At 40.5% G+C, this 19,095-nt stretch overlaps 1 protein-coding gene across 4 annotated transcripts in view; it reads left to right on the top strand.

Annotated features, from left to right (window-relative positions):
- LOC109994269 (disco-interacting protein 2 homolog C) overlaps positions 1–19,095 on the top strand; it is a 59,460-nt gene that overhangs the window by 24,058 nt on the left and 16,307 nt on the right. For all 4 annotated transcript variants that reach the window (XM_020647541.2, XM_020647543.2, XM_020647540.2 and 1 more), the window contains 16 exons: positions 2,135–2,332; positions 3,302–3,393; positions 4,264–4,374; positions 6,243–6,366; positions 6,865–6,974; positions 7,403–7,505; positions 7,677–7,741; positions 8,817–8,910; positions 9,173–9,292; positions 10,611–10,725; positions 11,290–11,429; positions 14,715–14,851; positions 15,276–15,484; positions 17,733–17,847; positions 18,265–18,466; positions 18,575–18,675. In XM_020647541.2, the coding sequence (XP_020503197.1) occupies positions 2,135–2,332; positions 3,302–3,393; positions 4,264–4,374; positions 6,243–6,366; positions 6,865–6,974; positions 7,403–7,505; positions 7,677–7,741; positions 8,817–8,910; positions 9,173–9,292; positions 10,611–10,725; positions 11,290–11,429; positions 14,715–14,851; positions 15,276–15,484; positions 17,733–17,847; positions 18,265–18,466; positions 18,575–18,675 (2,036 nt within the window). The remainder of the gene's footprint in view (positions 1–2,134; positions 2,333–3,301; positions 3,394–4,263; positions 4,375–6,242; positions 6,367–6,864; positions 6,975–7,402; positions 7,506–7,676; positions 7,742–8,816; positions 8,911–9,172; positions 9,293–10,610; positions 10,726–11,289; positions 11,430–14,714; positions 14,852–15,275; positions 15,485–17,732; positions 17,848–18,264; positions 18,467–18,574; positions 18,676–19,095) is intronic.

The raw sequence follows: 19,095 nt of genomic DNA, 5'->3' as shown, positions 1-19,095 counted from the left end.
AACCCTGCATGGTCCTTTTGTACAGGGGTTCGGCTTCCCTCCAAAATGAGGCCTTGTGAGAGAGATACACCCGCGTTAGGATTTAACTGCAACCATGAGTGTAGAATATTATTTACTCAATGCATAAAGAAAACTTATTTAATTTGATTAAACTGTGATTTCAGGTATCTAAATCATTTTCCCCTCATCTGATTTTCTACTACTTATTAAGATTTTTGCTTTGAAACATAAAAATCTTACAAAATATGTACGAAATAATTCAGCTATGCAACAGCTGAAATAGTATGTTGAGTGACAATACAATTTAATTGGCAGTAATTTTCTAATATTTTTAAAACCATGCAAAATACAATCATTGTTCCAGCTTCTAAAATTTGACGATTTACTGCTTTTACATTTTGTAATTTAAATGTATTTGTAATAGTTCGTACCTTTAAACTGTTGATAGCTCCACACAGATAAAGTTTATTCACATTTAAATACAGCACAGCCTCGTAGATTCAGTACGTTCGCCATCTTGGCATCATGGCTCCCTGCAGCATGAGCTTGTGCACAGAGACAAAGATTGTGGAGTGATGATAGCGGATATTTCTCCCCTGGGACTAAAGTCAGAGCCTGCTGGTGGATGCTTGAGAGGCGGTGGAGCTGAATAAAGAAAAGAATCAGCATCAATGAAGGTCGGAGAGATAATGCAGTAGCACTCGCAGAGCAGAGGGAGAGAACCCAATCCGCCTGCTCCTGCACTCTGAGAATCTCTTCAGTTTTTCTTGTTAATGTTAACGCAAGCGTCTCCACTAAAAGCGAAACTATGACACGATAGATCTTCTTTATAGTTCTGAAAAGTGTATTCACTTTCTAGTCAGCAAGCGTTACTCCTTAAATTGCTTCACTTTTAATGTTGATGTTTTCACACCATCCTGTACCTCCACATCTGCCTAACGCCCTTAATGTCAGTCTAAAGAATGACTCCATCCAAGGAGTAACATCACAGATAACAGGGTCCAGATGTTGATCTGACTGCTCCTGAAAGGACTCAAAGTTCTTCACTAAGAACCTTCAAATTAATATATTTTTCTTGAGCTCAGAGATGTCTGCAGATCGTCTCGTCTGTCTCCTGTTTACTTTGCTCTCACCATCTGGCTGCTTTTTCTATCTTTGTCTTGAAGTGTTGTGTTTAGAGGACCTTTTATTTCAGAAAATGTACCGTCTCCTTGCATGGAAAACTATTTTTCTGGCACTCTGTATTCACATTTGATGACAATGGCTCAAAGTTGAATCCTGCCAAATCCTGACCGTCAGATGCCTTCTCTCAGCCAGCCAGGGGATTTAAAGCACCCACTTACTCCTGTGTAGTGAAGGTGAAATTACTGTTTTTATCAATGGAGTCTTGTAGCTGATAGAGATTTGAAAACTGCCTCTCTGTAGAGATCTTCTCCACAATTTTGCTGGACACTTAAAATAAGGATGTGAGTCTGTTTCTCTTCTGCCAGCTAATGGAGCAATCAGACCAGTTTCAAAGCCTTTTGTACCTGTTACTCATTTAGACTCTGAAATACTTCCCTTACTTTGCTTACTTTATACTTAATATTGTGCACTTTCATGTTCTGCCATTCTATTGCAGCATTAGAGTGTGTATATTCACCCATACACATGTTCATATGTTTACTATAAGATATACAATCAGTCTGTAATCTGTAAAATTAAGTGCAATTAAAATGTAACAAGTAGTGATAAATAATGATAGTTAGTATTCAAAGTAGAACAGTCTCATAAGGTGTCATATATTGACAGTCATCGCACCCACCACAGTATTGCACTTCAGCTCTATGATCTATGAGTATGTTACATACACATACTAGTTTTCAAATCTTTGGACCCATTACTTTCCATTAACACCAACAGCAGCCCTGTCTTATATTTTGCATTTCCATTTTACATCTGTGTTGATAACAGGCAAGTTTAATTAAGGATCAGTGTATAACAGTGTGATTACAGCTTCTTTACAGCTCCCTGTATGAAATGATTCCATGAGCTGTTTCCACAACCAGCCAACAAACTGTGGAGCAAACAGAAAAAGGTTTGTGAGCTGACTGCTCCTGAAAGCTGACGACTTTATCTGTCCTCTGACCTCCAGTCCAGCAGCCGGACCCCAACCAGCCGCGGCCGGAGGGGGCGGAGATGATGCCAGTTCGAGGAGAGGCACTGGGGGTGGTCACCAACTGGCCCCCGTCCCTGGAGGCTGCGCTCCAACGCTGGGGAACCATCTCCCCTAAAGCCCCCTGCCTCACCAGCCTGGATACAGCAGGGAAGCCCCTCTACGTCCTCACATATGGTAACCAGACGCTACTTTAGTTCAAACAGACATTTACTTTATTGGTTAACAGTAAAATCAGCTAATTAAGTTACGTCTGCTGCTGCACTCACTACGAGTCACTCTGAATGTTTCTACTTTAAGAACTGGTATCCTTGTAACGGCTCTGAACCTCTCCACAGACGTTGTTAATAAAAATAATTAAAGACCTTATAAAATTAATAATAGTAATGTCAAAGTAATATCTACAGACTTTATCAACAGATCATTTATTATAAAGTCATACAGAGGTGGAATTGTTTTCATGATCACTGGAAAGTTTGTGTATGACGTCAGGGGGAAGGGCGCAAATAAACGGCGCAATTAGTGTCTAAAAATATATTTTTTAAATCAAACACAGGCTGAAATCGCAAAACATATGAACACATTTTGAAATGTAAAGAATCTGAAACACTTCTGCATTGGTCGTCCCAGCTACAGGTTTTGGACTGTATATTTCCAAACCTGTAATTACATAACAACTAATACTTGTGACTACAAACATGAAGTGTATTTCTGTCCTTCTCTTCAGGATAATCTGTCATCACACTAAGTTCATGGTGCTCAGGTGTGCTGGAAAATAAAATCATGCAAAAGGAGAGCTTAGCTCCAGCACACTGTCAGCAGGGAATTAAGCACTTTTATTTTGTTTTTCTGTAAAGAATATTTCATATTTTCCTGCACCTGTCCACCTGAAGTGCATTAGGCAACACTCACTTTTAAGTATAATCCAGGTAAACAGGACCAATTCTCTTGGTACCTCTGCCGACTGCTTAAAAGTCTTAAATGTCACTTTAGGTTGTTTTTCTTTTCCCCTGATCGACTTTGTCCTCAAAATAGAAATCCAACAACACACACACACACACACACACACACACACACACACACACACACACTCCCTCGCTCTCACACACACTGACACATTTGTATCCTGTGTCCTTCTCTCTGCAGGAAAGCTGTGGTCTCGCAGTATCAAGCTTGCCTACAACATCCTCCACAAACTGGGCAGCAAGCAGGAGCCGATGGTTCGGCCAGGTGATCGGGTGAGTCACGCTCGCCCCTCATCTAAAAGAAAAATCCCTCGGTTTTTACTTTTCCGACCTTTTTAGGCTCGTGACATTGCCTTTTTTGTTAGTCCAAATTGGACTGCAGTGAATCATCAATGCAAGATACTTGAATAAAAAAAACATTATTATGTCTCTGTGGCCACATGTTGTGTTTCAATTCTTTTTGGCAGCCCACATAAATGCCAAATTTTGTGTTTTTTTGTATGTATTTGCAAACTGGTGGAAACAGCTAACCTGATTCTTCTCCACATTAACAGACTCTGCTAGAACTACCTGCACCTCTAAAACTGGCCTGTTAACACTTAGTATGTTGTTAAATTGTATCTGTTCATAAGAAGTGTTATGCTAAGCTAGGCTAATTCTCTGAAAACCCCAGATTCATAATTAATAGGTAGATGAAGAGATAGATAAATGAAGTTTCTGCAGCATTGTCTCTTATACGTTCATGCCAATGAAACATACTGAACTTAATGGATGGATGTGAGACTGGTGTTGATTTTACCATCGTACTCTAAGCAAAAACATCATGAGGATGTCTTCCAAAAGTCAAATGATTCTTTTGAACACGGACAGAATGACATGGCAACCTCCTTATATTTATCAAAACAGTGATTAAATTTTCTTCATTGTATTACTTTCAACAGTTTGCAAAGCAATGGCAGAGAACATGAGTCATCCAGCAAACTTAATAAACACCAGCTGTATTTAGCCTTCAGATAAATGCTATGGTAACTTAATAACAACTCGTAGCTCTCAGACTACTGAGAATGAAACTTATGTATCGGGCTGCAGAGATTTAAGCATTGGCTGATTCTCACCCGTCTCTGTCTCCCTTCCCTCCCTCAGGTGGCATTGGTGTTTCCTAACAACGACCCTGTGGCGTTCATGGTGGCCTTTTATGGCTGTCTGCTGGCAGAGGTGGTCCCTGTTCCAATAGAGGTCCCTCTAAGTCGCAAGGTACATTTTAAAATCCCAATCCATCTGTAAAAATATCTTTAACAGTCTGTCTGTAGCTTATCTGGATCGTACGCTGCTGCCGCCCAGTCCCCTTCCTATATTTTCATTCAGGCACAGGATTAGTTTCTCTGTGGAAGGTCAGGTAATTTTATTTTTTCAAAGCGCAGCAGTGTATCCTTAATCCTCTCTGTTTCAGCCACAATCTGTGTTTTACCTCGAAGTCAGCTTCTCCAAACGCCTGCTGTGCTTTATTTCACTTCTGTTCTATGTCAGGAAATGTCTGTATTTCTGCAAGCTGTTGAAATATTACACATTTTCCGACCGGAGGAGGTTTCTTTTAAGTTGTAAATACAGTTTAATAAACCTGTCTTTTTGTATCACAATAACAAGGAAGGATCACAAATCTCAGAAAGTTGTCTGGACTGTTTGAGCTCCTGCTTGAGATTGAATTCTCACCAGCAACAGCCATCTTATAAAAACAGAACAGTCTATTAAAGGAACCTTGGACAAAAGGAAATAAAATTCAATCTCAAATCTCTTTTTATTATCCTAAAAACCCAACAATACACAACAAAAACACAGCTACGACCACAATCCTCCATGTTGTGGTTTTCACTGTTGTGTTTGGTGTTGCTAAACTGCCAGCCAGCTTACCATACTTAAGCATTTCTAATAGCACTGCTAGCTCAAAGAAACCCTGGGCATCATGTTATTGGGCAGTTTCTGTCTTTCTGGCTCCAGACGAAATCTTTGGGCCTGAGCTCAGAGTGTTTTTGTTCTTCAGTCTTAAGTTGTTTGCTTGCATCAAGTATTTCTGAAAAAACTTGCGACTGGTACAGAGGAGAAAAACAAGTCAGAGACCCAATAAGTGTGACAAGCCAGAAACAAGCCCTCCTGCTGCCCCGCCATCACACACAGAATCCTGTCATCTCTCAGGTCACAGCTGCAGATCTGTGAGTCATCACCTCCTCACACCTGACATGTCTGAAGGGTAGAAGCCCCGACACCGTCAGAAAGGTTTCTGAAAGCTGAAAAACAAAATGCCTGTTATATATGTTTTTTTCAACCGCTGGCTATATCACTTAACAGTTTCTGCTCACTCTGGAGCCTGTGTGAGACATGGCGGCTCGTCCTTGCAGCACTGTGAGTGTAGGGTCGGCATGGTTACACGGCGGTTAATGCTGCAGCAGAAAATGTCTTTTGCTGCACGTTGGTCACCCCTGCTTTTCTGCTGCAGGATTTTCCATAAAATATATCTTTTGGCTGCAGAATCACAGCAGCAGCTTTGCAGCAAATCTTACCTCTCATACCTTCACCTGGGCTGCATGTTAACAGACAACTACAAGGTTAAAAAGCAAATGAAAACTAATGAGTCAAGGTGTTCATGGCTTTCTTTGTTTAAGCCGTTGTTTTGTGTGGCATGGTTTTGGAAAAGTAGATAAAAAATCCTTTATATCCTTTCCCCTTTTCTAAATCATCATGATAAATAGAAGCTAAAAAAAAGAGTTTTCATGTTTGTCTGTGATTGAAGAAGATCCGCAAGAAGAAGACTTTTCCTACATTTGATTTATTATCTATAAATCGTATGAAACATGGACGTAGTCTCAATGACATTACTCTTTGGTTTCTGAAGAGGCGTTATGAAGACCTTAAAATAGACGGCATTTTGGAAATGTTATACCATCCTAACTCTCGATCAGTCTAGAAACAGGCAAAGAGGTGGAGATGAGGGAGGATAGCCTCCTGACAAACAGCTAACACGTCCACCTGCACATTTATAAAAACTATTAGGATTCATTAAATCAAAACTGATGAGTTGTAAAACGTTAACCCTCTACAGTTTTTAACGAACCTTTATCCTCCAATAGGATGCTGGCAGTCAGCAGATTGGCTTCTTGTTGGGCAGCTGTGGGGTTACCGTGGCGCTGACCAGTGACGCCTGTCACAAAGGCCTGCCCAAGAGCGCAACAGGAGAGATCCCGCAGTTCAAAGGTGAGAGTGAAAATCATCAATCACCGTTGAATCGTGAAAGATGTTTCTCTGTGGGGGAGGGGAAGTCTGTCTCAGTGCACATAATGAAAACGCTAAAGAAAAAGAGGCAGAGATGTGGACTCTCGGGGCCCAAACTTCAAAATAATCATAACGCTACATGAAAAACATTAAAGGGAAATTTTGTTTTTATTTCTATAATGTTTTAATCAAAGCTCCTGTGAGGGATTTTTATCTGCTTATGAAACAGGCTGAAATGAATGCTGATGCTTCTTTTAGACCTACAGAAGCAAAAGAGAAAACAAACCAAAAGTTCTTCACAGTAATTGTAGTATGTGAACTGTGAATTTAATTTTTTGACTTGTATTTAAGTAACAGATGGACCATTTGAATTTCAGATACAAAGTGCTTGTGTCAGGGGTGTGAATATGTGTCTGACTTTGTTAATTAAATTGAACAGAAGAATGAACTTTCCCTCACTTTGGCCTCTTCTTCCTGCAGGTTGGCCCAAGTTGTTGTGGTTTGTAACTGAATCGAAGCACCTTTCCAAACCTCCCAGAGACTGGTTCCCTCACATCAAAGATGCAAACAACGACACTGCTTACATAGAGGTGAGCTAATAACCACACAATGAAGACGTGTTGGAGGAAACTTCAACACAAGCTGGGACTTCAGTCTGTCTGATGACTGAGGTTAACATTCCTCTGGTTTCCTTATCAACCGCTGCTGTTTGAGTCGTGTTGTGCTGCAGCTTTTCCAGATTTAATGACTTAAAAAGCTAAATTACAGAAAAGTGAACTATGTTTTTTGGTTTATTTAAAACATAGTTTGTTAAAGATACACTATGTCGATTCCGCCGCCATGGGGGCTCTCAATCAATATTACAATAACAAAAGATGACGTTGAGGCTAGCGGGGAATCATGGGAGTTCTGTAATCATTCATTAATTTGCATTTTAAGATTTTTTTGAAATTCTACAGAGAACTCGACAATTTCAACTCATCATTTAAAATCTGATCGTCTGTTGTTTGTGTGGCAGTATAAAACCTGTAAAGACGGCAGCGTGCTGGGAGTCACAGTGACGAGGATCGCTCTGCTCACACACAGCCAGGCTCTCACACAGTCCTGCAGCTACACTGAGGGTATGAGAGCGCGCACACACACACACACACACACACACACACACACACACACACACACACACACACACACACACACACACACACACACACACATTCTCACACAGACACAGACATGCTTCGGTGCCAAGGTCATAAAGTAGACATCTAACAATTTTCTCTCCCTCTTTGTAGCGGAAACCATCGTGAACGTTCTGGACTTTAAGAAGGACGTAGGCCTGTGGCACGGCATCCTGACGGTAAGACCTCAGTGTTATCATGGACACCGAGTTCAGTCGCCTGTAAAAAAAAAATCAGCAGAAATAGACACACAGACACATTATTACCATTATATGTAAAAAAAAAAACAACCAGCAGCAACCCAAAGATTAGAGAAGGAAGGATAGTAACATAAAAATGTGTTTATGCACCCAGACACATGCAAAGATTCATAAACATACTATGAGATATAAATCTAACAATGAATACATTTATTTTCTGAACTGCAAAAAGCTAAAAATATAACTGATAAATTAAGTGCAATTAAAACTTGATAAATAGTGATGCATTTGTAATAAATCATGATAAATGTAGCCACAGTGGTCCAGTCCCATAAAGTTCTTGGTACAGGGCACCGGTTTTTCTCACTGGCTAAATTGTTCAAATTGTAAATGTTCAGAGGCTACAGCCGTCGCATCATCGGGCCCCTTGTTTGACTCTCACACTTATACATTTACTGCAAGTCATCCCCTCAATCCACTGTCCTTTCCTCTCATTTCCCCCAAATATTAAAAAAATAAAATAAAATAAAGTGTTGGCTAGCAGTCTGCACTACTTTAATAAACTGCTCAGGTCTGTCTACGAGAGCAAATAGACAGCTTCAGCTCATCCAGATTGTTACTACAAAGTGTAAAAAATTATCCAAAAAATCTCAGCATATATATCAAGTTATGGGATACACTATGTTCCAGTTTTTCACAGAGTTAACTAAGAAACTCTGTTTCTGGTCCACAAACCACAGAAAGTTTTAGATCTTCTGATCCAGTGCAATCCCTTCAGATGTCTCTGGTCTGCTGGCTCCGGATAACTGGCAGGTTGTCTGAGTCTGAGCTAAACACAGTGACGCTGACTTAAGCTTCGATGTTGCTCGAATTTGAGACAAATTGCCAGAAGAGAAAAAATACGAGCCCAAAAACCTCTCCGTTTCCATCACTCTGGATTATTTTTCCTTTTAAATCAAATGTATTTGTCAGTTTATCTGCAATATGATTCCTTTGAGTTAACCCTTTTAGCTTTAAGCAGTGATGTGTCATTATTTGTGCCCGCATTGTGCAGAGTGTGATGAACATGATGCACGTGATCAGCGTCCCCTACTCGCTGATGAAGGTCAACCCTCTGTCATGGATCCAGAAAGTGTGCCAGTACAAAGGTCAGACTCACACTCCACCTGCCACTCTGCTCAGTCATTTCTCTCCATTCAGCTGTCAGTCAAACAGATTAAATGCTAATGTCCTCACCTTCTCTCTCTATGTGTGTGTGTGTGTGTGTGTGTGTGTGTGTGTGTGTGTGTGTGTGTGTGTGTGTGTGTGTGTGTGTGTGTGTGTGTGTGTGTGTGTGTGTGTGTGTGTGTGTGTGTGTGTGTGTGTGTGTGTGTGTGTGTGTGTGTGTGTGTGTGTGTGTTCTCCCTGCAGCTAAGGTAGCTTGTGTGAAGTCCAGAGACATGCACTGGGCTCTGGTCGCCCACAAAGACCAGAAAGACATCAACCTGAGCTCGCTGCGCATGCTGCTGGTGGCCGACGGATCAAACCCCTGTAAGGTCACACTGAGCCTCCACAGCCGAGCGTTTTTCTCTAACAGCAGAGTTTAGAGAGGTGTATCTGAGATAGAGAATGTCAGAGAAGTGGATAAACTCTCCAGGGATTCAGCAAACTGGGTCACTTTACAGGAATAGAGCAGAAGGTGTCCGACTACGAACATTTGGGACAATAAATGATTTTAAGCATGACTGGAAAGGAAAAAAAGACTCAAAAATTACTTTTAGAAACCAGAGAATTTCTGTCTTTTCTTGTAGTTTTGCAATTTTTAGTCCTAACTCTAACTACTGTTGTCAACATTTTCAATACTTTTCATACTTAATAATCGAAAACTAGAAATGACACAACGTTGACTGCCTAGGACTTTTATTTTTGTTGAAGTGGTATCAAAACAGGTTTCAATATCATTTTAATTTAACTGATCCTAGAAAACAACCTTAATGAAACCTTCAAACAATCAAAGAGAAACCATATATTATTAGATCATCCTTATGAAACAGCCCGTGTTAGCTCATCAGTTGTTTTCAAGAGCTGTGTCCCAGTTATAAACTACACTTTGACTGTAAGCAGCTTTTGAAATATGAGCACACTCAACCTACACCTGAGTTCAATCCACTGATGGAGACTGATGCAGATAAAATCACCTCATGAAGTGGACCCTCGAGTGGAAATTATTTTTGAGAGTGTTCACATCGAGTACACAAACCAAATGAAGAGGCTCTCAGAGGTGGAAAAATATTAAATCAAACGGAGGATGGTGGAAAAACTGCTTCAGGTAGATTTCAAAATAAAATACAATTATTAGAAACCTTGAAAAAGAAATCAATTTGATTTCAGTAATTTACCAGCGTTATTGAGTACTGTAAAACAAAGTCTGTAACATACTTTTTTACTGTCAGTATGAAATGAAGATTAAAGACGGAGCTTTGATTTTCTAAAAAAGGAAAAAAGCCCCAAAACAACTTGAAAGAAATTTCATATGATGCTCATACAAAGTACAACACATGGTTAGAGACTTTAACAGCGACTTTCCAACCATTCTAGCACCCGGTACTTTACAATAAGTAATTATCAACCTCTGGTCTTATGTCGATTTTTTCAAAGTTCCAATGTTGTAAGTAGAGGCATTTAGATTGAAACCATTATCAGTAACTGTCCTGATCAATGAGCTGATATATTTGATGCAGACAGATTGGTTAAGAACATAAATGAAGGGCAGTCTGAGTTCCTGTTTAACATCAGCAGTTTGTGTAGAAGTGTTTCATCTCCTGAGCTGAAACATTTGTGACAGTTTGTTTGTGTTTCTGTCCGTCAGGGTCCATCTCCTCCTGCGATGCCTTCCTCAACGTCTTTCAGACTAAAGGGCTGAGAGCCGACGTCATCTGTCCCTGCGCCAGTTCCCCTGAGGCCCTGACGGTGGCCATCAGGAGGTACACACACACACACACACACACACACACACACACACACACATATACACACACAAGCTCTGAGCTCTGATTTACCTACACTGATTATGCAAACATCTGCATGTGCAACACACACACACACACACACACACACACACACACACACACACACACACACACACACACACACACTGAAGTATGCAAACAGTCTCATGCACACACACCTATTCAAACACACCCACATAAGGTACATCCTGTAAACACACAATCACGCATATTCAAATACACACAAAGAGGAGAAGTCCATTTCCCTCTGCAACACACACACACTGTGATCACAGCACAACAACTAATCAACCAATCACAGAGCAGGATGATGCTGCACAATCAAACACACACACGCAGACATTCATTTACACTCATAGTGTGTACACAAGTCATCACATAAAAGCTGCTCAGTGACAAACATTTGAACAAACACCACACTGTGTGAATGTCCATATCTGCACTGCAGCTCTGTTCTGTTAGTTCATCAGTGTAGTGCAGATTAATGATAGTGTTTGCGTGTTTGTGTTTTGTGTTCAGGCCGGTGGAGGACAGCAGTCAGCCTCCAGGCCGAGGCGTTCTTTCCATGCAGGGTCTGACATACGGGGTCGTCAGGGTCGACACAGAAGAACGCCTCTCAGTGCTCACTGTGCAGGACGTGGGGACTGTCACGCCTGGAGGTACGTGTGTGTGTGTGTGTGTGTTGGTGTCTAAAGTTGCTTACAAATTGCCAGTTTATGTTGGGATATGTACGCCCCTTTTATGCCTTGTCTACAATGTGCGGTTGTGTAGTGACGACACTGACGATGTGTGACATCAGAGCCGGCATGGCGGAACAGTCTGTGTGTGCAGATACAGAATGAATGTTTGTGTATTTGAATCTCCCACTGTTCATCCTTTCTCGAAAAACCGTATTGCGATGTGAAATCACACACCGGGAAGCCATTATTACGCCACTGCAGATGCGTGTATAAGTACAAAGTCTTACTGATGGATGGACTGAAGGACTTTGTTTCAGCGTTGTTGCAGAATCATGATCTGTATGATCTGCTTAAGGTGAGGGTTGAGTTGAAAGATTAGACATTTTAACTGAAGGTGGAGTTTTAAGAAAGAAGATTTTTGTTCCACAAATGAAGGAGGTCATACTATGATAGAGTTAATACTTTTGATTTTACATGTTGATGGTTAAAACAAAATGTTTGTGGTGTATATCTGGTTGTGGTTATCTCGAGCCTCATAAACCATAATACCATAAAACTTTAAATATAAGCCCGGGTTATTCATAAAAGTTTTACGGTAGTTAAAGTTGCAAAATGGAAGCAGTCTCTGAGGGTAAAGAAAAAGAGAAACGCTTCTTCAATGGTACGTTTCCAACTTGTCACTTTGAGCACTCTAAAGTTGAGAGTTGCATTACAAATGTGAAATGTGTGATCATAAATTGCATCTCAAGTTGTGTTCCCAGTGAAGCACCAAAAGTGTTTTGGTACCAGCTGAAATGTTAAAAGCATCAAACACTGAAAAGAAGGTAATGACACAAATCAGTCAATATCTGTTCCTATTCATGATCTTCTTGTTTAGGTTTTGTTGTGATGGCTCTTAGCAACAAAGTTGCGAGTGCCAGCTGCTTGTGATCAGAAAATTTACAACATTGTTTAAAATTTGAGATCTCATTTCTTTTTATCTGCGTCGTTTTTTTATACAACAAAGCTGAGTGTGAAAAGTATTGCTTTGATCAATATTGTCTCATGTTAATAATATTGAAACATTCCAACCTTGTCATTGATTGTTGTTTTGTGTGTTGCCAACGGAGATTACTCACCAGTTAAAATCTTGTTATGTATCACAACCTTGCAGCTATATTCCTTTAACAGTCAGAATCAAATGAAGGCTAATTACACACATACAGGTGTGTGTTTTCTGTGTGTTAATGTTGAAGGCAGTGACCACTGAGCTCTCTCCTCCTCTGAAGAGTTAAACTGTCGGCCCTCAGCGTCGTCTCGCACTGAAAAGCAAAAACTCCATTAAGTCCATCAAATCGTAAAATTAGTTTTAAGGGCGTGTAAATGTGCAGCCTCTCCTTTTCATCAATGTCCAATTTTAAGAGCCCTCTTTCTCCTCTTGACCAAACGAGTTACGTGCTTCAGTACCGATTCAACAAAAGTTTTCAATATGGCAGCCGTCTTTTGTCATCAAGGGACAAAGTCACAGTGATAGTTCTAACAAGGTGATTGAGGACATAAAGAAGCTTTTAGGACCTAATAAATCATCTTTTCAGCTCCTAATGAAAAGTCCACGAACAACAGTGAACCCTGTTATACAGAGATACTGATATAAAGCAGTAAAGAAGCCATGCACACACACACACACACACACACACACACGCACACACACACACAGCCCTGTCCTGTCCTACAACCTCCTTCATTTACATATCCATTTGGTTCTGGTACTCGGCTCTTGCTCTCCTGCAGGATTAACAGCGTTATAGACATCAATGAGTCAGGGCGCATTTACACTAGCAAAGTCTACAGATTAAATTCTTAATCTCTCAAACAATTTATCCCAAAAATCTGTTACATATCCTACAAAGACAACAAAGCACCTATTTTCAAAATTACTTTAAAGACTATCAATTAACACCTGATGATAAACAAGTGGACAACGATGGATGAACGTTACTTAAAAGATGATTTCACCATACGCTGCTATTATTACAGGATTTAAGAAAAGGCTTTTTTGTAATTCCTGAACATGTGGTTTTCATACGAGCCATGTGTAAGCTTCTACCACACCCACTCTCATGCTTTTCTGTTTTCTTTATGTGCCTTGTATTTATATTCCTATAATGAATAATAAAACATGTTAGGAACTAAGGCCCTGGTGAAAATGACAGCAGGAATATAAAAAGACAGTAATTATTAAATATAACTTTATTCTAAACTTTAGTTTTAAAAAGCCTATGAACAATAAATGAAAGCTATACCTCAATAAGTATGAACAGATATGGAGTAAGAGTTGCACTCTTGGTTATGAAACAAGAGCAGCATAGATGAAAGCATTACAAGATTTAAATACCGTTTGTGTTTACCCATTGAAGAAACATGCAGTGTATCCCAAAACTTTCAGGCATACAATAAATAACAGATGAAAGAGATAAATATGATTTAAATCAAGCCCTTTTCTTCCATCATCATCAGTAAGGAAAGCTGTTTATTCGTCAAATGATTTTTGTTATTGCAGACGAATGACGTAAAAAAAGAATTCACACATGAGAAAGTGAAAGTCTGTCTCTTATAATCCATAAAGCAGGCAGTAATCTGCAGAAAGACGTGTGTAAACCCTGCTGATCAAACACTCAGACTGCTGCAGCGAGTCAAACATCACTGTCACAAACTCTGAGCTCCTCTCTGCAGAACAGACACGTCATGTTGCTGTCAAAGTGCACCACTCAGTGGTAGACATGGGAACTACAGCCTGACTAACACCTGGAAAACAAGCCTTTGGCTTTGCTGTTGTAGTGTTTCTGATCAGCCTTACAATAAGAGAAAATCCATCTAAAAACAGAAGATTAAACATCTTGAAATGTAAACCACATGTTGATCAATAACTCCTTATAAATCCTCACAAATCAATTATGTGTATTATTTGTTGTGAAAATGACAATAAAATATTCTTGCAAGAACTCCTGATTTTGAAGTGTTACCTGCTTTAGTTCTCATTCCCTACTTCCTTGGGTAACCTGGTTTTGGGTAGACCCAGACATGAGTAGATGTCATATCTGGGTCAGAAGAACCTACTTTAAGCTCAAACTGTGACGTTAACTCAGTTTATTCCCATGAACAGGTACATGTGGAGCAGATGACGCTGCTCTGTTTCCCCTGTGTGGAAAATAATGTTGGCATACTGGCAAGAGAAGATATTTCAAAGATGTTGACCCTGTATTCTCGCTCTCCCTCGCCCCTCAGGTTTGGTGTGTGTGGTGAAACCAGAAGGCGTCCCTCAGCTCTGTCAGACGGATGAGATCGGTGAGCTCTGTGTCTGCTCCATCGCCACCGGCACCTCCTACTACGGCCTCACGGGCATGACTAAGAACACCTTTGAGGTGAGCTTACAAAATACAAACAAACTTCAAAGTATAATATTTGACATTCTGAATATTAATACAGGATCTATCTCAAATTCAGCAAATGTCAACAGTGACATGACGGCGCCTCCTTCAGCTTGTTATTGTCTGTTTAAAACAGACGTCCCTCATTTTAGTAAAGATGTACATTAGTTACTGAACTCAGACAATTTTAATTCAAGTCGTTTGTGTTTCACATTAAAAACTCTTTTATTTGACATGAATCCTGAAATATCTTGAGCTACCTTAAATTGAGTTTTTCTCGATGTGAAATAAACTGTGACATTCAGCAGGGATATTTTTTTGGAGTGGACTCCTTTACAGTTGGCTTAAAACATTCACTTATAAAGAGCAGCAGTGTGGCAAGTCAATAAGAAGTCCTCGATTAAAAATCTGTTTGCAGGTTTACCCGGTGAGCTCCACTGGGGGGCTGATCAGCGAGTACGCCTTCGTGCGGACTGGCCTGCTGGGATTCATCGGCCCCGGCGGCCTCTGCTTCATCACAGGCAAGATGGACGGCCTCATTATGGTGAGCGGGCGGAGGCACAACGCCGACGACATTGTCGCCACGGCACTGGCAGTGGAGCCAATGAAATTCGTCTACAGGGGCAGGTGAGAGTGGGAGACTGTTCTCTTTATTTTATGGTCTCACATGTGGAGCAGAACACCCAGGGGAGCGTTCAGAAGTCACTCCACGTTTTAATCATTCCCTTCAACAGTAGTTGAAAACCAGCCAGATGTCCAATACTGAAACATTTACTGTCGTGATGATTAACGAGCAATCATCCCACACATAATAAATCTAATAAAGTAGAGCAATAGTGGGTGCATCCAGAAACAGTAATAGGGGAAAGTTTAATTGTGTCCAAGACCACCGAGGGGGAAATTCATCTTTTAGCTGACAGAGTCTGATGACGTTTAAAGTATAAAGAGGGGTCTGATGGCTTGTCCCCTGTAAAATAAATTAAGCAGTCGAAGCAAGAACTTATAGAAAGATTGTACTGCATTAGTCCGTTTAATACGCTGATCTTAACTAGAGGCATGAGAGAATGATAAACATTGACTTTGTTACTCACTTCACATGAAATACCTCAGAGGAAAAACAATATTTCTCTTCATTGATCAAAACTAGATCACATTTTAGATTTTAAGTGTCAGCATATTATTTTTATCTTTAAAGTATGATGCTGGCTGTGAGACATCCGTCTGCTAAAATGGCCAATGACAGTTTAAGTCAATGGACTTTTTAATTCACTCATGTTCTACAACTTATGAAGAGCCACATTGCATTGTCTGCAGGCTAAGCGAGATATTCAAGTTGCCCTCTCCTCATCAACAATTCCCAGCTCCTTCCAAGGTATCCTGAGGCGTTGAGCTCAGCTGACCATATTTGGACTCGAGGGTGGAGCTGGAGCGGAGTGAGGAGTTAGTAAATACTTATGAGCTTTATTTTTGACTTTCGGATAAGACAGCTGAAGAGAGACAGGAAATGTTGGGAGGAGAGAGTGGGCGGTGACAGGCAGCAAAGGCTCATGGGGGATTCGAACCCAGAACCGCTGCAACGAGGACTGCAGCCCGACTCAACTGCTAGGCCATCCATGAATACCATAAACTAACTAAGAAAATGTTAACAGAGGAAGAAGTTGGCAAATTTTCTCATCGACTCGTATATAATCCGACTTCTTTTTTACAATTAGTGGATTTGCCACCTACTGGCCATTTGAGGAAATTCCATATCTGGCTAAATTCAAGGTTTTAAAGCTGGAGGCTGAGTTTATTTGTAATCTATAAAGTACAACACATAGAAATCACAGCTTGTGACATCAACACTGTACATTAACAATCAAAAATGAATAGAAAAAAGTTGGGAAATGGGATTAAATGAGTCTGCTGTTTGGCCGCTCATGCAAAGCTCAGTCCCTGTCATATTGAAGTGTCTGCCTGTGTTTGTCATGTTCTTGATGTTTTATTACCTCCAGCACTGGAGAACCACTGTTTGCTTATTATAAAACCAGCCGAGTGTTTGTGGTGTGATTAGAATATCATTCCTCTCTTGTTCCTTCACTCTGCCCTGTACACGACTGAACCTGTGTTTACATCTGCTGCAGCTCGGCTTTAAGGCAGAATCAATAGAAAGTACACTGCAGTATGTGGAGTGAATTAAGGACAACACCTGCATCCAACAAACTCTAATCCCTCTGCAGTGAAACAACCTTTAATCAAACATCCAACATCTTTTACACATAATGATTGATTTGCATCACACCTGTGTTTCAGTGTAAGTTATTCTTACACTTAAAGCTTGATCTATAGAAAAAACATCTTAAATCACTTACTAAAGGCTCCTGTAGTCTAGTTCTAAACACTTTTCTACCAACCATTTCCTGATGCCAAATTTGTATCTTAGGTACCCAACAAGGACGATTAAATAAAGTAAAAAAGATGCATTTTTGTATGCAGCGTTGCAACAAGTATTTTGTCACATGAGCTCAAAGGAAAAGAGTGAAATGCCCCTGCAGAGACAATCACATTTGTGTGCGTGCAAAAATATGTACTGCTAATGTGTGATCAAACTGTTGTTGATATTTTTTATCTGGTTGCCCATCATTTATCACTAACCTGTCACTCAGATTCACTTTGAGGTATTTAGGGGAATAAACTAGCTAGACATCCTCACTCTGGATGGATACAGGAATCAATAGAGACTTATCAGCTTATAAAATGACTTTCTTACATGTAACCATTTTTTTTAGCCAGTCTTATTTCCAGTTAAGGCTACAGTATAATGAAATAGATAAAAAGAAGATGAGGTGTAAAAGAGGGCTGCACTGAGTCATGTTTTTTCTCCTCCGTCCTGCAGGATAGCGGTGTTCTCTGTGACGGTGCTTAGGGACGAGAGGATTGTGGTCGTGGCAGAGCAGAGACCTGACTCCACCGAGGAGGACAGCTTCCAGTGGATGAGCCGCGTGTTGCAGGTACATCACCTTTCACATTATTGTAATCATTCCACTTATCCCATTAAACACTTCAATTTCTGTCTCTTTTTTTAGTTCAGAAGATTAACAAAGATTCAGTTCTTGTGTGAATTATTGTTCATTTTCAAACTAACCTAAAGAACAAACTGTGAACTCTCTCCTAACAAAAGAGTTGCCATAGTGTTTGTGATGACTGACAGGTGCTTTCTTCATGCAGAACAGATTTAGGTTCAAAATTCAATAAAGCAGCTTTATTTTAGAGCTTTAGCAAAGGTGGGTCAGGTAAAGACAACACAAAGGTTAAGCCATAATTTCACAATAATTACGCATCAGCAGATAATCCCACCTTCCTCTGACGGCCCCTCCCACCCTCTCTCTCTCTCACACACACTCTCTCTCTCTCTCTCTGGTCAACAGGCCATTGACAGTATCCACGGCGTGGGCGTGTTCTGCCTCGCTCTGGTCCCCGCTAACACTCTTCCTAAGACTCCACTGGGCGGCATCCACCTGTCAGAGATCAAGCAGCTGTACCTGGAGGGGGGGCTGCACCCCTGCAACGTCCTCATGTGTCCCCACACCTGCGTCACCAACCTGCCCAAACCCCGGCAGAAACAACCAGGTGGGAAAACGGGGGTTTGCGTTCATAAGAATGTCATATTGTCTGTGCATGTTTCTAGGCTTGAAGGTGATTCTTGTTAATGTGTGTGTGTCTGTGTGTGTGATGCAGAGATCGGACCTGCCTCTGTGATGGTGGGGAATCTGGTGTCAGGGAAGAGAATCGCTCAGGCCAGCGGCAGAGATTTAGGACAGACTGACGACAATGACCAGGTAAAAATCATAGACACACAATCAATGCTTTTTTTTCATACTATGAATCATTTTATTTCACGTCTAGATGAAATAATATTCAATTCAATGGATGGATTATTTTCCTGAAACCCTTTGAAATCTTGCTCAATAAATTCAGTGCTGCTAAAGGTCGAGCCTGTTTTGATGAGTTACCAATTTCAATTTTGACATTTTAGAGTAAAAGCACAGGTGACAATTTTGACATTTTAGAGTAAAAGCACAGGTGACAATTTTGACTTCATCAGGAGTTTCAAACAACTTTTGATCAAAATCACTCTTTAAGCTCCCAGACGGGGAAAAGCTTTCTGTAAAGTGCTTGTAAACGTATTCTTCAGGGGCAATTTGACGCATCAGCAGATAGTTTCTTTCCTGCTTTGAGATTTCTCTCTATGATATCGA

The sequence above is a fragment of the Labrus bergylta genome, chromosome 20, assembly GCF_963930695.1.
Source record: "Labrus bergylta chromosome 20, fLabBer1.1, whole genome shotgun sequence".
Classification (NCBI taxonomy): Eukaryota; Metazoa; Chordata; class Actinopteri; order Labriformes; family Labridae; genus Labrus; species Labrus bergylta.
The sequence above is the reverse complement of the archived record's forward strand: the minus strand, read 5'-3'. Positions and strand labels throughout refer to the sequence as shown.